At 23.9% G+C, this 19880-nt stretch overlaps 2 protein-coding genes across 2 annotated transcripts; both read left to right on the top strand.

Moving 5' to 3' along the window:
* Nucleotides 1-12973: 12973 nt before the first annotated feature.
* Nucleotides 12974-14790, top strand: LOC146725241 (uncharacterized). The gene is made up of 6 exons (XM_085483697.1): nucleotides 12974-13137; nucleotides 13563-13715; nucleotides 13903-14149; nucleotides 14233-14301; nucleotides 14394-14483; nucleotides 14728-14790. The coding sequence occupies exons 1-6, from the start codon at nucleotides 13037-13039 to the stop codon at nucleotides 14788-14790; spliced, it is 723 nt and encodes a 240-aa protein (XP_085339823.1). The 5' UTR covers nucleotides 12974-13036.
* A 1303-nt stretch (nucleotides 14791-16093) lies between these two features.
* Nucleotides 16094-18452, top strand: LOC114932041 (uncharacterized). The gene is given in 8 exon segments (XM_029304214.2): nucleotides 16094-16348; nucleotides 16609-16871; nucleotides 17099-17254; nucleotides 17401-17653; nucleotides 17853-17921; nucleotides 18016-18105; nucleotides 18356-18423; nucleotides 18425-18452. Coding segments are annotated over 8 exon segments (1182 nt in total).
* Nucleotides 18453-19880: the final 1428 nt, after the last annotated feature.

Raw genomic sequence — 19880 nt, 5'->3', positions numbered from 1 at the left:
TAGCTAGAATTATGGATATTAACCATCCAATTAGCACTCGTTTCACATAAGTGTGTAATTTGCGATACATCTTTGGAGTACCCAATTTTTCTAACGTATTGTCCACAGCAGCAAGTCTTTTTATAAATATTTGAAATCTCTAAATAAAATTAATAACAATTCACAAATGATTATTTTTTTCTATAATATATAACATTATTGCATAAAGATAACGTGAAAAATTTTTTGTGGCATAGTCTTTACGCTATAAACGTATATATCATATATATATATATATATATATATATTGTATATATATATATATAAATCGACTATTTCCATTATTAATTAATTTTAATATGGATATATACATATATATGTACATATATGTATATGTATATAATGTATGTATACCTTGTTATAATAAATATTTGTCATAATAGATACAATAATGACGGAAAGACAAATTAGTACATTAATTATATAAGAAATTTCAAACTTCGATATAGCATTTTGCTCGATTAGTGCGTAATAATAAAGACAACAATAAATTATCCAAATTGATAAATTATAAATAATATTTAAGTAAGCATTCTCTAAATAATAAATACCAAAACCGAGAATAGAAAAAGTCAGAAGCAAAGGACGTAAAGCTTGTTCTATAGTAATCTCCATAATTATCACTTTCTCGGTTTCTGAAACAAACTGACATTGCATATTTCTAAACACTTCATATAGCCAGTACACGGCTCATTTATTTAAATAATAAATAGCATATAATTGAACCATCACATTAGTACTAATCCTTTAAGTTTTTTCAGAACATATGTTTTTTCTGAACACAAAAAAATCATTTAATTTTTCTGAACGATGTCAACGCTATGAATTAGTAACATACGGTTTTTATCGCGGAGATATCTAAAATATTAACATTTTATTAAAATCATATGAAATCGAAAATTAAGCAACAACATTCAACTAGCAGAATTTTCGTTTCTTTATATAATCAATAATATAGTTTATTTTACAATAAACAGTTAATCTTTATGTATAAGCATAATAAAATTTATAAAAATATAAAGAGCGTTTACTTATATACAAAGGGATGTGTGTTTGTATCTGTATATGTATATACATAAAATCCATCATATACTAATATCTTAAGAAAGCGTAATAATTTAAACTAGATTCTTAATATTATAAAAAAAAATACATATTTTTTAATACTATATCTACTACTACAAATATATCAATCCGATTTCTCTAAACAATATTAGCGGTAATATAATTAATAAAGCTTTAAAAAATAGAAATAGTTAAAATGTTTTATCCTTTTAATTCTATTCCATTGTATCCTTATAACTTTTTATGCATAATTATTGTGAAGAATTAATTTATATGTAAAAAAATATGGTGGGTGCATTTAAGAAATTCAAGACATTGATATTTTTATAAAACATTTTTATTTTATGTAATATAGCTTGCATAAAACAGAGATTAAATTTCATACTTTACAATTTTTTTTAAATTGCCGGAAACGTATTGTTTTCAGAACTTAGAAAGTACGTAAAAAAGTTTGCTGCTGTAAATGATACTTTAGAACAGGGATGCACTCCAAGGTGTATCGTAGTTGCATATGTAATTAGTATAATTTATAATTACAAAGAATAAATTTATATATTTTTTATACATTAATTTTTGCGTCATAAAGTGATTATTCCTTATTCATACAGAATTCTTAGACATTTAACATTTGCACCATAATAATCACTAATGTTACAATTGTCAGGCAGAACTGGAAAAAACGTATTAAATATTTTTAATTAACTTTTGTAATGTAGAAAAATAACTTATTTTTATTAAAATACAAAATAAACTAAAAAGCTGATATATATATATATATATATATATATATATATATATATAATATGTGCATATAATAGAAGAATATTATAATAACAAATCTGAAATTAATTTTATAAAAATAATTATCTGAATTTCTATGATATAAATCAACAATATACAAGAAAGTGAAGTGATAAAAAAAGATAAAGCAAAAGTAAACCTTCCGAAGAAATGTGTTGCCAAAGTAGAAAAGATCCATTCCAGTAAATCTCAAGGGAGACTGCATTGCTTGCAAAATAAATTGATACATCTACAAATAAAATTGTTATTTATTTGAAATATTTTTTATTTAATCTATATATTCCTTAACATTAAAAAATCTTTTACCTCTTTTCTGACATCAGCATATTTAAGAATGTTTATCAATTGATGAATTATTTTATTGGTTTCATTAGCCTGAAACATGAGTTTATTATTATTAAATATATATTTTGCTTAAACGTTATATATATATGAGATTTTACCTGAACACTGACATTCTCACATATGTAATTTATAATGCAAAGCCTTGACACAAAGCTGAAAGTCCACAAGAAAACACCAATTAATGCTCTCTCTTTTGTTTCCTTTTGATGTTTTTGTATGAACATTTCATATAAATAATAACATAGTGTTATTAAGAATAATAAATAAGATGCCATTTCAAACGCCATTTGCGCTCCAAACATCCGATTCAATTCACGAGCAATACGACGTAATTCCAAATGAAGATGCCTATTACAAAACAAACATTTCTTTAATGTTTGTAAAAATTTATAAAAAGTTAATTTTGATAAATAATTTATTTTTATTATTTTATTGTTAAATAGGGCTGAATAATAATAAACGAATATAATGTATACCGATTTACATTGAGATCCACAACACTCGTTTATAATTATCAGTACGTGAAATAGTATATCCATGAACAATAAGTGGTTTTTTCCATTTATTTCTTAAGCCATACTGTTCATCCATCAATAGGTGTCGCATATGCTCATTTATTTTGTCAAATCTGTTGCCTATATACCTGTATGTGCAAATACAATTTAAGAAATTCTAAAATCTCTAACAAAATTTTTGTTTGAGAGAGAAAGAGAGGAAGAAAAGAAAAAAAGAGATATAGAGAAATATAAAATTCAAAAAATAAGTATATAATCTAAATGCTTTATTCAAAAAATTATTGTGAAAATCAAATAATTTTAATTTCAAAGGTTTTTTTTGATGTTGCAAAAATATTCAGTATTTAATTAGAAATAAAAAATAATTATATATTGACAACGAAATAATATTCGAGTTAAAAATAAATAATTAGAACAAATATACTAACCATAAAATGGTGATAAATATTAAATCCACGAGCATGTTGACGTGAAAACAATGATTTACTAAGAAAGGAATAATGAATGCCCAGAAAGCTGTATCCTTTCTGTTTACCCACCATGCTACATCGTAAAAATTCAATCCAATACTATATATAACCCACGCAATCACAGTTCTTTTTGACCATATGTATACATTTTGATATATCTTGGGAGTGCCCAATTCTTCTAATGTATCATCCACAGCAATGAGCTTTTTCATGCATGTCCGAAATTTCTAAAATGATATTAAGAAACAGTTTAAAAAAATATTATGTTTCTTTTTATGACAAAATACATCTGCGCTACATATAAGCCATTAAAAAATTATTTGACATGTAAGACAATTGTAAGATATAATAAAAATATGTTAATTATTAATATAACTAATAAAAATATTATACCTTGCCGTAATATACATTAAGAATCGCGGATGTAATCGCCGTAATTATATTAATCTCCGTAACAATGAAACTAATAGTAGATCCAAATATTGCTATCAGTGAAAGAGAGCTCATCAAATAATATAAAAGGAAGAAATAAACGAACCAAATCGTTAAACAATAAAGAATACTTAAATATATAAGCAATCCAATTTTCAGTGTAGATGTTTTTACAGGATAAACACTTAAACCCATAATAAAATAGACAATAAAAAACGGTCGTAATGCCTGCTGGATCGTAGTCGTCATGATCATCGCAAACTAACTCGGAACGTTTCTTCAAATACATTTGTTGTATATACGTAATTCTAATGAAGTCGATTACGTAAAAATAATTTTTCCCATAATCTAGAAATGTATTTGCTACAGCACTTACGCATATTAAAACGATCGATCTGCTCCAATGAATGAAAGAGAGATAATTTATTAAATCTTACATACTACACATTATTGATCATACATCTCTCTAAATTAAATAATTATACATTTGAATATATATTATACAATTTTGATTTTAAATAATCTTTTAATGACTTTCTTTTTTCTATTGTAGCAATTTAGTACAACTCGGTACAGTTCGGTTCTTTGCACGTGCGTATTCGTATATATCTGATAGCGAAACCATCTGTATTATGAAGATCACAAATGTTACAAATACCAGAATAAACTGGAAAAAATACAAGATAAATTACTTCATAAATAAAAAAAACTTTAGTAAAGATTTTACAAATTAATTAAAGAATTAATTCAGAAAAAAAAAAGTTCAATAATTTCTGAATAATAATTTGTAAAATTTGTTATACAATAATTAAATTAAATAAAAATAATATTATGTAAGATGTGGTATAAAAAGATATAAAGCCTATAATTTGTAACAATAATTTATAACATCATAACTTATAGTCTCTATAAAATATAAAATATATAAAGTATACAAATATATAAAGAAACTAACTCTTCGCAGAAAATCATTACCAAAATGGAAGAAACCCAATCCAGTAAATTTTAATGGACGAAATATCAGTTGTAACGTAAACTGAGAAATCTACACATACAGAATTATTATTATTTAAACAATTTATTTAAAACATTTGTTTTTTATTATATAAATTTATTATACCTCATCTCGAACATCAGCATATTGAAGAAAATTTGTAAGTTGATGAATAATTGTTCTCATTTCATTAGCCTAAAAAAAAAATCAATAATTTATTAAACAATAATATTATTCAAAAATATAGGCTATATATTGTACATATATTTTTTTATAAGTAATATATATTTTTAATAAAATTTATATAAGAATTTACCTTAGCACTGACACTTTCGCAAGCGTAATTTAAACAAAAAAGCCTAGTTCCAAATGAAAGTAGCCACATTACAATGGAAAGCCAATTTAATGGCGACAAGTGTAAGTATAATTTTATATGTGCGTTTATATAAAAGTACTTGCCATATCTTATCAAAAATAGCATATAATTTATCATTTCTACAGTCATGTGTATTCCGTACATTTCGTTAAATTCGCGAGATAATTGACATAATTCTAAATGAAGATGCCTATTAAAAAATAAGATTTATTATTAAGAGAACATAGAGAAAAATGCGTATGTATAGAAAAAGACTATCAAATTGTAGTCACATAAATTTCTAGCAACTTTTAACTTCATTATACTATTTTTAATTTTACTAAATTTAAATTAGTTTTATTGTTAAATTTTCAGAAATTAAAGAAATCCTTTGTTCAAATTAGTATGTCGATTTACATTGATGTCCACAGCACATATTTGTAATAATTAGTATACATATTTCTATGAATGGTCAATACAGTTTTTCTCCTTGTACATCGTAATTCATTTTCTTTTTTTACCAATAAACATCTCACATGCTCGTTTACTTTATCAAATCTGGTACCAATATACCTGTGTTAAAAAAAAACACTTTTAAAATCTCAAAATATGTAAAACAAAAATTTAACTAAATATTAATTGGATATTTAGTATGATGTTTATTTAAGTTTTTATATGAATTGATTATGTTAATTATATTCGACGTCTTCAAATTTTTTTATATAAAATATTAAATCTTTGTCTCTAAAAAATTTTTATATTCTATCAGTATCAATTATTTCATATAATATACGCATATTATAATTAACTAAGGCTTTAGTCAATTATATTATCAAAAATGTAAGATGCATTTTCACATTTTTGTAGATATAATACTAACCACAGAAGTATCACAAGAAATAAATCCGTAAACATATTGACATAAAAATGATGATTCGTGAGATACATAAATGAAATCAAACTGTAACGATTTTTTATCGCCGTTGACCACCAATATATATCATTTATATTCATTATGTTTATGAATACCAGCCATCCGATTAATATATATTTCACATACATATGTAGTTTACGATATATTTTTGGAGTGCCTAGTTTTTCCAACGTATTGTCTACAGCAGCAAGTCTTTTTATAAATATTTGAAATCTCTAAATAATAATTAAGGAAAACAATAATTAAACAATTCAGGATGTGTTTATTGCTCTATAATGAAAAACAACTGTACAGAATGACTACATGAAAAATTTTTATTGTAAAGTGCTATAATTTTTACGTTATATAAAGTATATATAATTATATCATTTCGATTATTTTTATTATTATTAATTATTCTATTATTATTAATTAATCTCAGCATTGAAAACAAATATATATACCTTATTATTATATATACTCATGATAATAGATATAATGATTGAGAAAATAGAAATCAGTGTATTGGTTGTAGGAAGAGTTCCAAAGAGCCTGTTTTCTACTTTAAGCTCGATTGCTAGGTAATAATAAAGACAAACATAAATAATCCAAATTGACAGATCATAAAAAATATTTAAATAGGCTTTCTCTGGAAAGTAAACACCAAACCCGAGAACGGAAAAAGTCACACGCAAAGGATGTAAAGCTTTTTCGATGATAATTGTCATAATTACATTACTTTCGCGGTTTCTAAAGCGAACTGACATTGTATATATTTCAACAAACTTCATTTAGCCAGTACACCTTTCATTTATCAAATTGATAGAATAATATATGATAAAACCAATTAGTGCTAATTTAATTTTTTTTAAAACGTATACACAGTGACAAGTCAATTTCGATTAATTGCGCGAATTATAAGAATCGAACGATATAATCGCTAAGAATTAAAATGGTTTCTGTCGTAGAGATAGCTAAAATATTTAACACTTAACACACACTTATTTAACATTTAACACACACAATAGTTTTATTCTCTCTTTATATAATTAACAATCAAATTTCACAGATAGTAAGATCAGCCATTCTAAATAAAATTTAATGTATGTACGTAATAAATATAAATAATATTTACAAATTACATAATAAAATAAATTATCCATTAACTATATTAACAAAATATGATCAATAAGACATACTGATCATACTCAATGTTCACGACGGTATATACAGAGTGTTTCCGATACATACACAACATTATGTCGGGTTGCCTATCTGCTTACCGACAGGGGCATATTTTATGAGAAAAGGAAGTCGACTTTATTACTCTATACATACACAGTGAACACTTGTAAAATTGGATAATATAGATAAAATTTATATTTAATAATATGGATAAAGTAACATTTAATAATCAAATTTTACTAAACTTTTACTAAAAAATATTTTTTAATTTGTCATTAATATAATTTTTATCTATAAATATAATAAGTCATATAATAAATTCTATATATAAATATAATATAATGTTTATATGTCATATAATAAATTTTTAGTAAATATAATAAGTCATGTAGTACAATTAATCTATAAATATAAGTCATATAATAAATTTATGATATGAGTTACTATATTTAATATAAATTTATTATACGACTTATTATATTTATAGATAAAAATTATATTAAAGATAAATTAAAAAATATTTTTTAGTAAAATTTTAGTAAAATTTCATTATTAAATTTTACTTATGTCATTTTATCTATATTATTAAATATATATTTTATTTATATTATCCAATTTCACATGTGTTCACTGTAGATATAGAACGATAAAGTCAACTTCTTTTTCTCATAAAGCATGTCCCTGTCGGTACGCAGATAGGCAACCCGACATAATAATGTGTATATATCGGAAACACCCTGTATGCGCCATTATACGTGTATATCAGTAACTAAAATTTATATAATTTTTCATATTTCTTAATTGCATATTCTAGATATTCTAGATATTTTATAATAATATATTATAATTAAGAAATAAGTAAAAAGCAAATTCTAATATTTCTTAAGTACTAAAATATATTCTTCGCAATATTAATTTCTTATTTTTTTTATTTCTATTTACTTTATATTATTAAATATCACGTATATATTATGAAAGCACAATTAAACAATCAAATATTCGCTAATTTTCTTTTGCACTCATCATATTATAATGAAATAAACAAAAATGACATTATACATATAGAGTAATTTTGATAATCGATATCGACTATCAATATTTGCTTTGTACAAGAAAATACGCAAAAAATTAATTAAGAACATTTTTTTCAATGTTTTGCATCATGTAAAATTTAAAGATGAATTAATTCCTTAATTTATAAGATTAAATCGATGATTACCCGCAAGTATTGTAGAGAACTTATATTGCAATCACAAAGATCCATTATCGTTACAATTCAATATAATCGCGATTCGTCTAATGTTAGTTTGCAGTATTCAATGGTCATGGTAACCACTATCCAACAAGTCTTGCGTCCTTTTTTTGTTACCTGCTTTATTTTGGGATTGAATTTCTGTCCTATAAAAAAACCAACATCAAGGATCTCATGGATTACATGCTTAAGTATCTTATATTCTCTGATTATTTGGATATCCTATGCTTCTCTCAATTATTACACAATGACTGTTTTTACATGGGAGGAATTACATCCATGCAAGCTTGATTTGGTCTCTCTCTTGCCTAATATATGTACCACAATTGTATCCGCAATTATGAATTTTTATTATCAAGAGGTACAGAAACACAATATTAATATACATATTTATTACGTAAAATTTATTAAATTACACATATATTAATTTATATCAATATTAATTATACTGGATGGTTTTCAAACCTTTGCTAGAGTAATTCATTGAAGACTTCTTTCAAAGCTATATTTTTTTTTAAATATTCGTATATAATGATTTAAAGATTTGTATATAATTATGTTTTGCATGATAAAAACATGATATACATATATATCTATGGATACATTTTGAAATATCGCTTAAATAGTTCAAATTGTTTTAGAAACTTAGAATATGCGTGAAAAGGCTTGCTGCTGTAGATGATACTTTAGAATGGTTAGGTACTCCAAAAGAATATCAAAAGGTGCGAATATATTTGAAACGAATACTAATTGGATGCATTGTGACCAATATTATTTTAAATTTTTACGACACGCTACGTCTGTTCAAAAAAAGACAAATTGTGTGGGCATTATTTCAACCTTATATATCAAATCATTGTTTTCATATTAATCTTTTGGAGATCTTATTATTTACCTTTTTCTTATGGTTAGTATTTATATGTATTTACGTGTGCAGTATCACTAATAATAATTATTATTAATGATCTACATAAATTGTTTCCTTTTTCCTCATGTTAAAAAGTTTCTTTCAAATATATGAAATATATTTATCATTAAAAAATGGTATTTCTCCAGCATTTTTAACATAAAAATTTAGATAATATACATAATCTTTTTAGAAAGCTTATGAAATTAGATTATGATTATTAAGAGATTTTTCATGTAAATATGTATATCGAAAATTCTGTCATATAGTTTCAGATTAATGAAACATTATATTTTATAGGTATATTGGTACTAGATTTGACAAAGTAAACGAGCATATGCGTTGTCTATTGGTAAAGCATGTGCCGAAATGTACACGAAGAAAGTCTGTGGTCGCCCTTCAACGATATGTCATCTACGCTAATGATTACAAGCATATACTGTGGATCTTAATGTAAATCGGAACAAACGCTATATTTTTATATACAATTATCGATCTAGTGTGTTAAGTTTATAATAAAATATAAATTCTAAATAAAATAAAAATAATAGTAATACATACGAAAAATTAACATTTATAAGTTTTTATAATAAACAAAACTTTTATGATTTAAGTTTTATATAATAAAGTTTTTTGGCAGGCATCTTCATTTAGAAATATGTCGTATTGCTCGCGAGTTGAACTTAATATTCGGAACACAAATGACTTTCGAAATGACAGCTGATATTACAAGCATAACACTCATGTGTTATGGTGTAAATATGATGATAACGTACTATCGAGACGGAATATTATTTTATCAATGGTTTGGTATAAGCTGCTGGATGTTGCTATATATAATCAAAATTTGGATAATAAATTATATTTGCGAATGTGTCAGGGTTAAGGTAAAACTACGCAAATTTCGATAAAATAGATATTAAATTAATAATCAGATGTAAATGTTCCAATAATAAATCCGAAATTTTAGGCTAAAGATATTGATAAATTATTTCATCAACTGACAAATATCATTCAATATGCTGACGTTTATGAGGAGGTAAGCAATGTTTTAACAGCATACAAAATTTATTTTATTAATTAGATAAATAAAATAAAAGTTCATAAAACTAGACAGTTATTTATCTGCAGATTTATGAGTTCATATTGCAAACGAAACAACATCCGTTAAAATTTACTGGAATGGGTCTCTTCTACTTTGGCAATGACTTCTTTCGAAAGGTTCACCCTTATACAGATTTTCTTCCACTATAATTAATTTTTATACTGTGTATTAAAACATGTTATTAAAGCATACATTATAATTTTGAAAACTGATCTCATGTTGTTTTTATCAATATTCTTCTGTTAATATCTTTTTATCACAAGCTTTCTTGAATTATCTTTAAATTCTAATTTGTATATTATACATTTTAATAAATTGTTATTTTTACTGAAGCAGAACTTAATTAAAATACATTTTTTCAGCTTTGTACAACAGTTTTAATGTATGTAATTATTATGATACAAATGAAAATATCTATTGTTTAAGTATGTAAAAATGTGCTTTTAAGAACACGATAAAATTAGCTTATTAAGTTCTATTTGTTTCGCAAAATATATATTAAGGTTATTTTTCATGTAATAATATCAAGATGCATTCATTTTTATAAAGTATAAGTTATAAAGATGAAATATTACAATTCTTTTAGCATAATTTATTTTATTTTCTCTACAACCGATGTAATTTTATCATACCTATTATTAAACACAAACATCGTGTATAATAATATTTAAGTAATATTTATTTATAATATTTAATACACTATTTGTGTGTGTGTGTGTGAAAATATTTAAAGTAAAAATTAAATATAATTTGAAACAATTATAAAATATAATTACATTAATAAAATACTTTTTATATCTTAAAATGACAATAAGCGAAAGTTTTATGTGCTATGGATTATTAATATTTTGTGATAAATAAATTTAAAAATTGTATTATTAATTTATATTACAATTATTTTATATTCTACATTAATTTTACAATAATATTTGACAAATATTCATCCCGTCCCATTAGTTCTAAAAATTTTTGAAGTCATGTAATAAATTTTCAGCAAATATAATAAGTCATGTAATACAATTAATCTATAAATATAAGTCATCTAATAAATTTATGATAACTAATTATATTTAATATATAAATTTATTATATTACTTATTATATTTAAAGATAAAAATTATATTAACGATAAATTAGAAAATATTTTTTAGGAAAATTTTAGTAAAATTTGATTAATAAATTTCATCTATGTTATTTTATCTATATTATTAAATAATATTTTATCTATACTACCCAATTTCACAAGTGTTCACTGTATATATAAAACAATAAAGTCGACTTCCTTTCTCATAAAGCATGCCCCTTTCGGTAAGCAGATAGGCAACCCGACATAATGATGCGTATGTATCGGAAACACCCTGTATGCGATATTATACGTATGTACATGTGTATATCAGCAACTGAAATTTATATAATTTTTTATATTTTTTAATTGCATATTATTCTAGATATTTTATAATAATACAATATAATAATTTATATATATAATACTACGTATTAAGAAATAAAAGTGAAAAACAAATTTTAATATTTTTTAAGTAATAAAATATATTTTTCACAATATTAATTTCTCATTTTTTTATTTCTAGTTATTTTATATTATTAAACATCACGTATATACTATTAAAGCACAATTAAACAATTAAATATTCGCTGATCTCTCTCTCTCTTTTGCACCCATCATATTATAATGAAATAAACAAAAATTACGTTATATAGAGTAATTTTGACAATCGATATTGACTATCAATATTTGCTTTGTACAAAAAATACGCAAAACATAAATTAAGAACATTATTTCAATGTCTTTCAACATGTAAAATTTAAAGAAAATTCCTCAATTTATAAACATGAATCGATGGTTTTAATACCCGCAAGTATTATAAAGAACTTATACTATATTGCAATTACAAAAAGCCATTATTGTTACAATTCATTATAACCGAACTGCGTCTAACAAATGAATATAAATAGACAGAGTCAATGTTAGTTTGCAGTATTCGATGGTCATGGTAACCACTATCCAACAAGTCTTGCGTCCTTTTTTTGTTACCTGCTTTATTTTGGGATTGAATTTCTGTCCAGTGATAGAACCAACATCAAAGATTTCATGGATTACATGCTTAAGTATCTTATATTCTCTGATTATTTGGATATCCTATGCTTCTCTCAATTATTACACAGTGACTGTTTTTACATGGAAGGAATTACATCCAGGCAAGGTTGAATTGGTCTATTTCTTACCTAATACATGTACTACAATTCTATCCGCAATTATGAATTTTTATTATCAAGAGGTACAGAAACACAATATTAATATACATATTTATTACGTAAAATTTATTAAATTACACATATATTAATTTATATCAATATTAATTATACTGGATGGTTTTCAAATCTTTGCTAGAGTAATTCATTGAAAACTTCTTCCAAAGCTATATTTTTTTTTAAATATTCGTATATAATGATTTAAAGATTTGTATATAATTATGTTTTGCATGATAAAAACATGATATACATATATATCTATGGATACATTTTGAAATATCGCTTAAATAGTTCAAATTGTTTTAGAAACTTAGAATATGCGTGAAAAGGCTTGCTGCTGTAGATGATACTTTAGAATGGTTAGGTACTCCAAAAGAATATCAAAAGATGCACATATATTTGAAACGAATACTAATTGGATGCATTGTGAACAATATTCTTTTAAATTTTTACCAAACGCTAGGTCTGTTCGAAAAAAAACAAATTGTGTGGGCATTTATTCTACCTTATATATCAAATCATTGTTTTCATATTAATATTATGGAGATCTTATTATTTACCTTTTTCTTATGGTTAGTATTTATATGTATTTATGTGCAATCTACATGTCTAATCATGCGTGTATAAGCTAATGCATGTATATTATTATTATTGATACTTATTATTAATGATCTACATAAATTGTTTCCTTTTTCCTCATGTTAAAAAGTTTCTTTCAAATATATGAAATATATTTATCATTAAAAAATGGTATTTCTCCAGCATTTTTAACATAAAAATTTAGATAATATACATAATCTTTTTAGAAAACTTATGAAATTAGATTATGATTATTAAGAGATTTTTCATGTAAATATGTATATCGAAAATTCTGTCATATAATTTCAGATTAATGAAACATTATATTTTATAGGTATATTGGTACTAGATTTGACAAAGTAAACGAGCATATGCGTTGTCTATTGGTAAAGCATGTGCCGAAATGTACACGAAGAAAGTCTGTGGTCGCCCTTCAACGATATGTCATCTACGCTAATGATTACAAGCATATACTGTGGATCTTAATGTAAATCGGAACAAACGCTATATTTTCATATACAATTATCGATTTAGTGTGTTAAGTTTATAATAAAATATAAATTCTAAATAAAATAAAAATAATAGTAATACATACGAAAAATTAACATTTATAAGTTTTTATAATAAACAAAAATTTTATGATTTAAGTTTTATATAATAAAGTTTTTTGGCAGGCATCTTCATTTAGAAATATGTCGCATTGCTCGCGAGTTGAACTTAATATTCGGAACGCAAATGACTTTTGAAATGACGACTGATATTACAAGCATAACAATCATGTGTTATGGTGTAAATTTATTAATAATGCACTTTGGATACGAATTTCCATTTTATAACTGGTTTGGTATAGGCTGCTGGACGTTGTCATATATAATAAAGATTTGGATAATAAATTATATTTGCGAATGTGTCAGGGTTAAGGTAAAACTACGCAAATTTCGATAAAATAGATATTAAATTAATAATCAGATGTAAATGTTCCAATAATAAATCCGAAATTTTAGGCTAAAGATATTGATAAATTATTTCATCAACTGACAAATATTATTCAATATGCTGACGTTTATGAGGAGGTAAGCAATGTTTTAACAGCATACAAAATTTATTTTATTAATTAGATAAATAAAATAAAAGTTCATAAAACTAGACAATTATTTATCTGCAGATACATGAGTTCATATTACAAACGAAACAACATCCGTTAAAATTTACTGGAATGGGTCTCTTCTACTTTGGCAATGACTTCTTTCGAAAGGTTTACCTTTATACAGATTTTCTTCCACTAATTAATTTTTATACTATGTATTAAAACATATTATTAAAACATACATTATAATTTTGAAAACTAATCTCATGTTGTTTTTATCCATATTCTTCTATTAATATCTTTTTATCACAAGTTTTTTTTTGTTTTCTTTAAATTCTAATTTATGTATTATTCATTTTAATAAATTGTTATTTTTACTGCAGCAGAACTTAATTAAAATACGTTTTTTCAGCTTTGTACAACAGTTTTCATGTATGTGATTATTATGATGCAAATGAAAATATCTCTTGCTTAATTATGTAAAACTGTGCTCTTAAGAACACCATAAAATTAGCTTATTCAGTTTAGTTTGTTTTCGCAACAAATTAAGGTTATTGTCAGACTGTTTTCGCATATTAAGATTATTTTTCATGTAATTATATCAAGACTCATTCAATTTTATAAAGTATATACAGATGAAATATTATAATTCTTTTAGCATATTTTGTTTTCTCTACAACCGATGTACTTTTATTATACCTTTTATTAAACACAAACATCGTGTACAATAATATTGAAATAATATTTATTTATACTATTTAATAAACTATTTGAAAATAATAAAAGTAAATATGATTTGGAAAAATTAAATATGATTTGAAACAATTGTAAAATATAATTACATTAATAAAATACTTTTTATATCTTAAAATGACAATAAGCGAAAGTTTTATGTGCTATGGATTATTAATATTTTGTGATAAATAAATTTAAAAATTGTATTAATAATTTATATTACAATTATTATATATTCTACATTAATTTTACAATAATATTTGACAAATATTCATCCCGTCCCATTAGTTCTAAAAATAAATATCTATTTTTGATACGCCTTGTTCTATTTCTCAAAATGACTTAAAAAAATATAATTTCCATCATTCAAAATGAATCGATCATTTTAATATAAGTAAGTGCTATAAAAAATATGTATGTGTGTGTGTATATCGCAAAAATCTATTATCACGTTGCAAACTGCGATATATCCAATAAATGAACTTGAACATACAGGCAGTGTTACATCAGTATTAATCATGCAGCAGATAACCGTGACGATTATTCAACAGATCCTTTCGTTCGTTATGTGCTTTATTATGAATTTAGACGTCTATCCTATAAAACCATCAAATTCAAAAATTATAAAGTATTTTATTATTCATTAATAGTCTAATTTATTTCTTTATGCTAATTTCTTCTAAAATGGATAATAGATAAATCTTCCTTTAGAATTATATCGCAATGCTCGCTTGAATTTCATTTTCATATGGCACAATATTACAAGAATGTATTCCTGATCGTTCACGTCTTATATATTATGTACTGCATGTAGAATAATTTTGCAAGGAAAAGGCCACTCTTATTAGATTATTCGTCTATTTATTTTATCGATCGATATTCAACGAATAATAATATCAACACTTTTATGCAGTAGAATTCTTGTAAAGTTTCCTGTAGGATGTGCGGAAAAGAAGTAAGAACATTTTCTAAATTTTCGCTGACATCAACAGAAAGCACCTCACATAATAAAATGTAATTAAAATTCAGGATTTTCGAAAATCATGACGAAGACGATTCAGGCAGCGATGTCCCCATTATTGATCATTGGATCATTCTGCAGCTTGAGCTTTTTCGAATATCCTCTTGGACGACACAGGCCGTACCTCACTTGTTTGTATTTTTTAATCACATGGAGCTTCTACGTGTGCCTCTATCATTATTTAATCTACAATGATAACCTATACGCGGCCTGGAGTAATATAGTAATAATCTTTTGTGCGACTGTGTCAATGTTCATCAACTTGTTTCATTATAAGGTAAAAATACTGAATGATAATATTGTTCAAATTATTACGCATAAATCTTATGACATTAAAATACAATATATTAAGAATACTTCAATCTTTAAACAAATATTTCAATCTTTAAATGAAAAATAAATATCGAGTTTAAATCAAGTTTTTAATAGGTCAGTTTTACAATAGTTGATAAAATATTTAAAAAATAAATTATATATTGTTTGCATTTATACGGACTTTTACGCTCTACTATGATCAAATTATAATTATTTTTTAAGAAATTAAAAACGTGTTTATGTAAACTTTCTGTCGTGGATGATACATTGGAAACGCTTGGAATATTAAAGGAATACCAACAACTGTATAAATGGACACTTAAAATAATAATAGGATGGTTTTTATTATTCCTTTTTTTGAATTCGAGCGATATTTTATGGAATTATCCGGATTTTAACATCAGTCATATTTGGAAACCATTTATAGCAAATCATATGATCCACGTAAATGCTCTCAATAGTTTAATTTGGACAGCTATTCTAAGGTTGGTATATACAGATTTGTAAAGTTTTGCTTAAAATTATGTGTATATAACAAAAATAATAAAAAAATTTTTGGAAGCCTACATCTACTCAATCTTTTCATATCTTTATTTTAATATTTCAAGATTTCTCTTTTATATAATCGGAAATAAAATATATGTGTGTATACACATATAATAGAAAATTGTGGATAACGAATCTATTAATTTTAATTTTTCATTAAATTCAGGTATATAAGCACCAGATTTCACCAAATCAACGAGCACATTAATGAGCTATTTATAGATAACGCAATGTGTACAAGAAGACAAAATACATTAATTTTATGTATTCCGCAAAATACAGAAGAACCAAAAAAATGGAGACAACAAATGTGGATTATAATGTAATTGCAATGTATTTGCAAAGTACACATTATAACTTTATATGTTAATTCAACATTTTAATTAAAATTTGATATATTATAATTGAAGAATCAATTATGTTTATATACTGAAAATATTTTTATATTGAAATATGATTTGGTTGCAGGCACATTCACCTGGAATTATGCTTTATATCACGCGAACTAAACAAAGTATTTAGCATACAAATGACATTGCAAATGGCATCTTATTTTACGTTTTTCGTTGAATTGTGTTGCGAGATTTACACATTGTGTATAATCAATAATGAAAATACAATTCAAAATTTTTTTTATACAATATTAACTTATATCTGGATCATTGTATATAGTGCGAAACTTCTTGTATTAAACCATATCTGTCAAATTATTTGCGATAAGGTATAACAGAATAAAGTAATTGTTAACTATTAAAATTTAAATAGCAAAAATAATAGATTTAAAAAATTTGACAGTAATGAATCATTAATTAATAACATAATGACATTGACATTAATAATTTTCATAAAATTAATTTATCTTATTTCTTTTTAATTTTAAGTTTATGAGCTATAATTTTATATGCATATTATTATTTCAGGCAAACGAGACAGTAGCGATTCTTTATAAATTGTCCAACGACAATTCGGATAAAGACTTTCGGGAGCAGGTAAATTATTGCCGCATAATATAATATAGAATCTAGTATGCATAATGTTTATATATGTCATATAATATACCGAATTATTTATCCAAAAATTCAGATTCTACAATTTATATTACAAATAAAACGGAGGGAAGTAAAATTTTATGGTATGGGACTTTTCTATTTCGGTTACGATTTCGTACGTAAGGTACGTCTTAATACTTATAAAAATGATACACGACAGTTTAATAAAAAACAAAATTATGTGTTTTTACCTTCTTACATGGCAAAAATATTTAAATAAAAAAATATATTTTAAAAAGTTAAAAAATATATTTTAATCTTTAGGTTTCATAAAAACACATTATATACTCTTTATAATCGTAAATTTTCTTTCCATTTTATGCGATTATAGGAAAAAAAACTCATTTCTTTTATGTAAAAAACATATTTTTCAGTTTTACACGACAGCCGCAGCCGTATTGGTGATTATAATACAAATGCATATAACTTCTGGTTACATATTAATATGATGATTATGTCGATAAAAATTAATTAATATAAAACTCGTGCAAACATATATATAAAAATAAACGCGGTAAAAGCTTTCTGACATGTATTTATTGTATCTATGTACAATATATGCACTTTTTCAAGAAAATAAAAATTTTATATATAAGAAATAAAATAAAGAAGTATTTATTATTTTTTGAAAATAATTTTACTTTTTATTTCTTGAGAAGCATTTTTCTCAAATTATAATAAAAGAAATACAATACATATATTGTAACACTTTATAACAAAGAAATTATATAGAACGAAATTTTCTGTTACAAAATTGCAATGAACAAAAGCATTATTATTTTTTTATTCTAATTTATCTTTATATAATATATAAAAATTTTATCATATATAGATAACTTTTTTACTTGGTATAATAATATATTTTGCAAAATATAAATATAATACAGAACATGTAATTATAATATGAAATATGTCATGTAACATAATACATATATATTACATACTTATTTTCTCAAATATTGCAAAACAAATTAAATTGCTTTAATATACATCTTCACTTTTCATTTATTCAATTTAAAAAACTAATTTATACCTCATTTGAGATATTGAATTTATGTACATTATAAAAATATGTCACAAAAATAATTGCTTGATCATTTCTGCTATACTCAAAAATTATATATGTACAAATAACAAGTCCGGAAGGAAAAAGTGATCTAAACTAAATTATCTGTTTCTTCTGTTGTTTGTTATTGGCTCCTCCAATAGATATTTCAATGTTTCCTGCAATATAATACACTTAAGGATTCCTGATAAGTGTTTAAAAAAAGTGAAAATATTATGTTCAAAATTTTTTATGTTTGTAACGTGGACTTAAAATTTTATTAAAAAGATACATCCATATTTCTGAGCATTAACATGAAATTATATATACATACATTTTATATTTATATTTAATACGTTAAATATTAGCGTCATATACATATGTAACAGCAATAATTATCTAAAATTAATTTTTTATTTTATAATTCATAAAACAAATAAAATCTGCTCAAAATTTAACAGATAAATTTGTAAAAAAATGAAAAAATAACTATGTTTTAATATAACTAACACTTTCCTTTCATCATAATAATAAACGTACTAATAATAAAATTTTAGTTATAGAAATTGTCAATCGCCAGAATTTTAATAATTTTATCTCAAGGTTATTTTTTGTATAAGTAATGCATAATCACTCAATTTTCAAGTGACACAATATTACAAGAATTTGTTATTCATGACCGTACATGCTTTATAAATTATATACGATATGCAGATAATAATTCTGCGCAAAAAAAGTCTCTCTTATTACATTATTCACCTTTTTATTTTACCGGTCGATATTCATCGGTCGAATAAAAATTTCAACATTAATTTGCAGTATAATTCTTGTAAAGTTTCCTGCAGGATGTATGA

The sequence above is a fragment of the Nylanderia fulva genome, unplaced genomic scaffold, assembly GCF_048542155.1.
Source record: "Nylanderia fulva isolate GAGA-0341 unplaced genomic scaffold, ASM4854215v1 Scaffold10, whole genome shotgun sequence".
NCBI lineage: Eukaryota > Metazoa > Arthropoda > Insecta > Hymenoptera > Formicidae > Nylanderia > Nylanderia fulva.
This window is presented reverse-complemented; position numbering and strand designations above follow the sequence as displayed.

What these genes read in the sequence shown, in the direction of transcription:
- LOC146725241 (XM_085483697.1), top strand. Translation starts at nt 13,037, where the DNA reads ATGCACATATATTTGAAACGAATACTAATTGGATGCATTGTGAACAAT. An exon ending in TTCGAAAAAAAACAAATTGT is followed by an intron (nt 13,138 to 13,562) that starts GTGGGCATTTAT and finishes TATATTTTATAG; the next exon opens with GTATATTGGTACTAGATTTG. An exon ending in GCGAATGTGTCAGGGTTAAG is followed by an intron (nt 14,150 to 14,232) that starts GTAAAACTACGC and finishes CCGAAATTTTAG; the next exon opens with GCTAAAGATATTGATAAATT.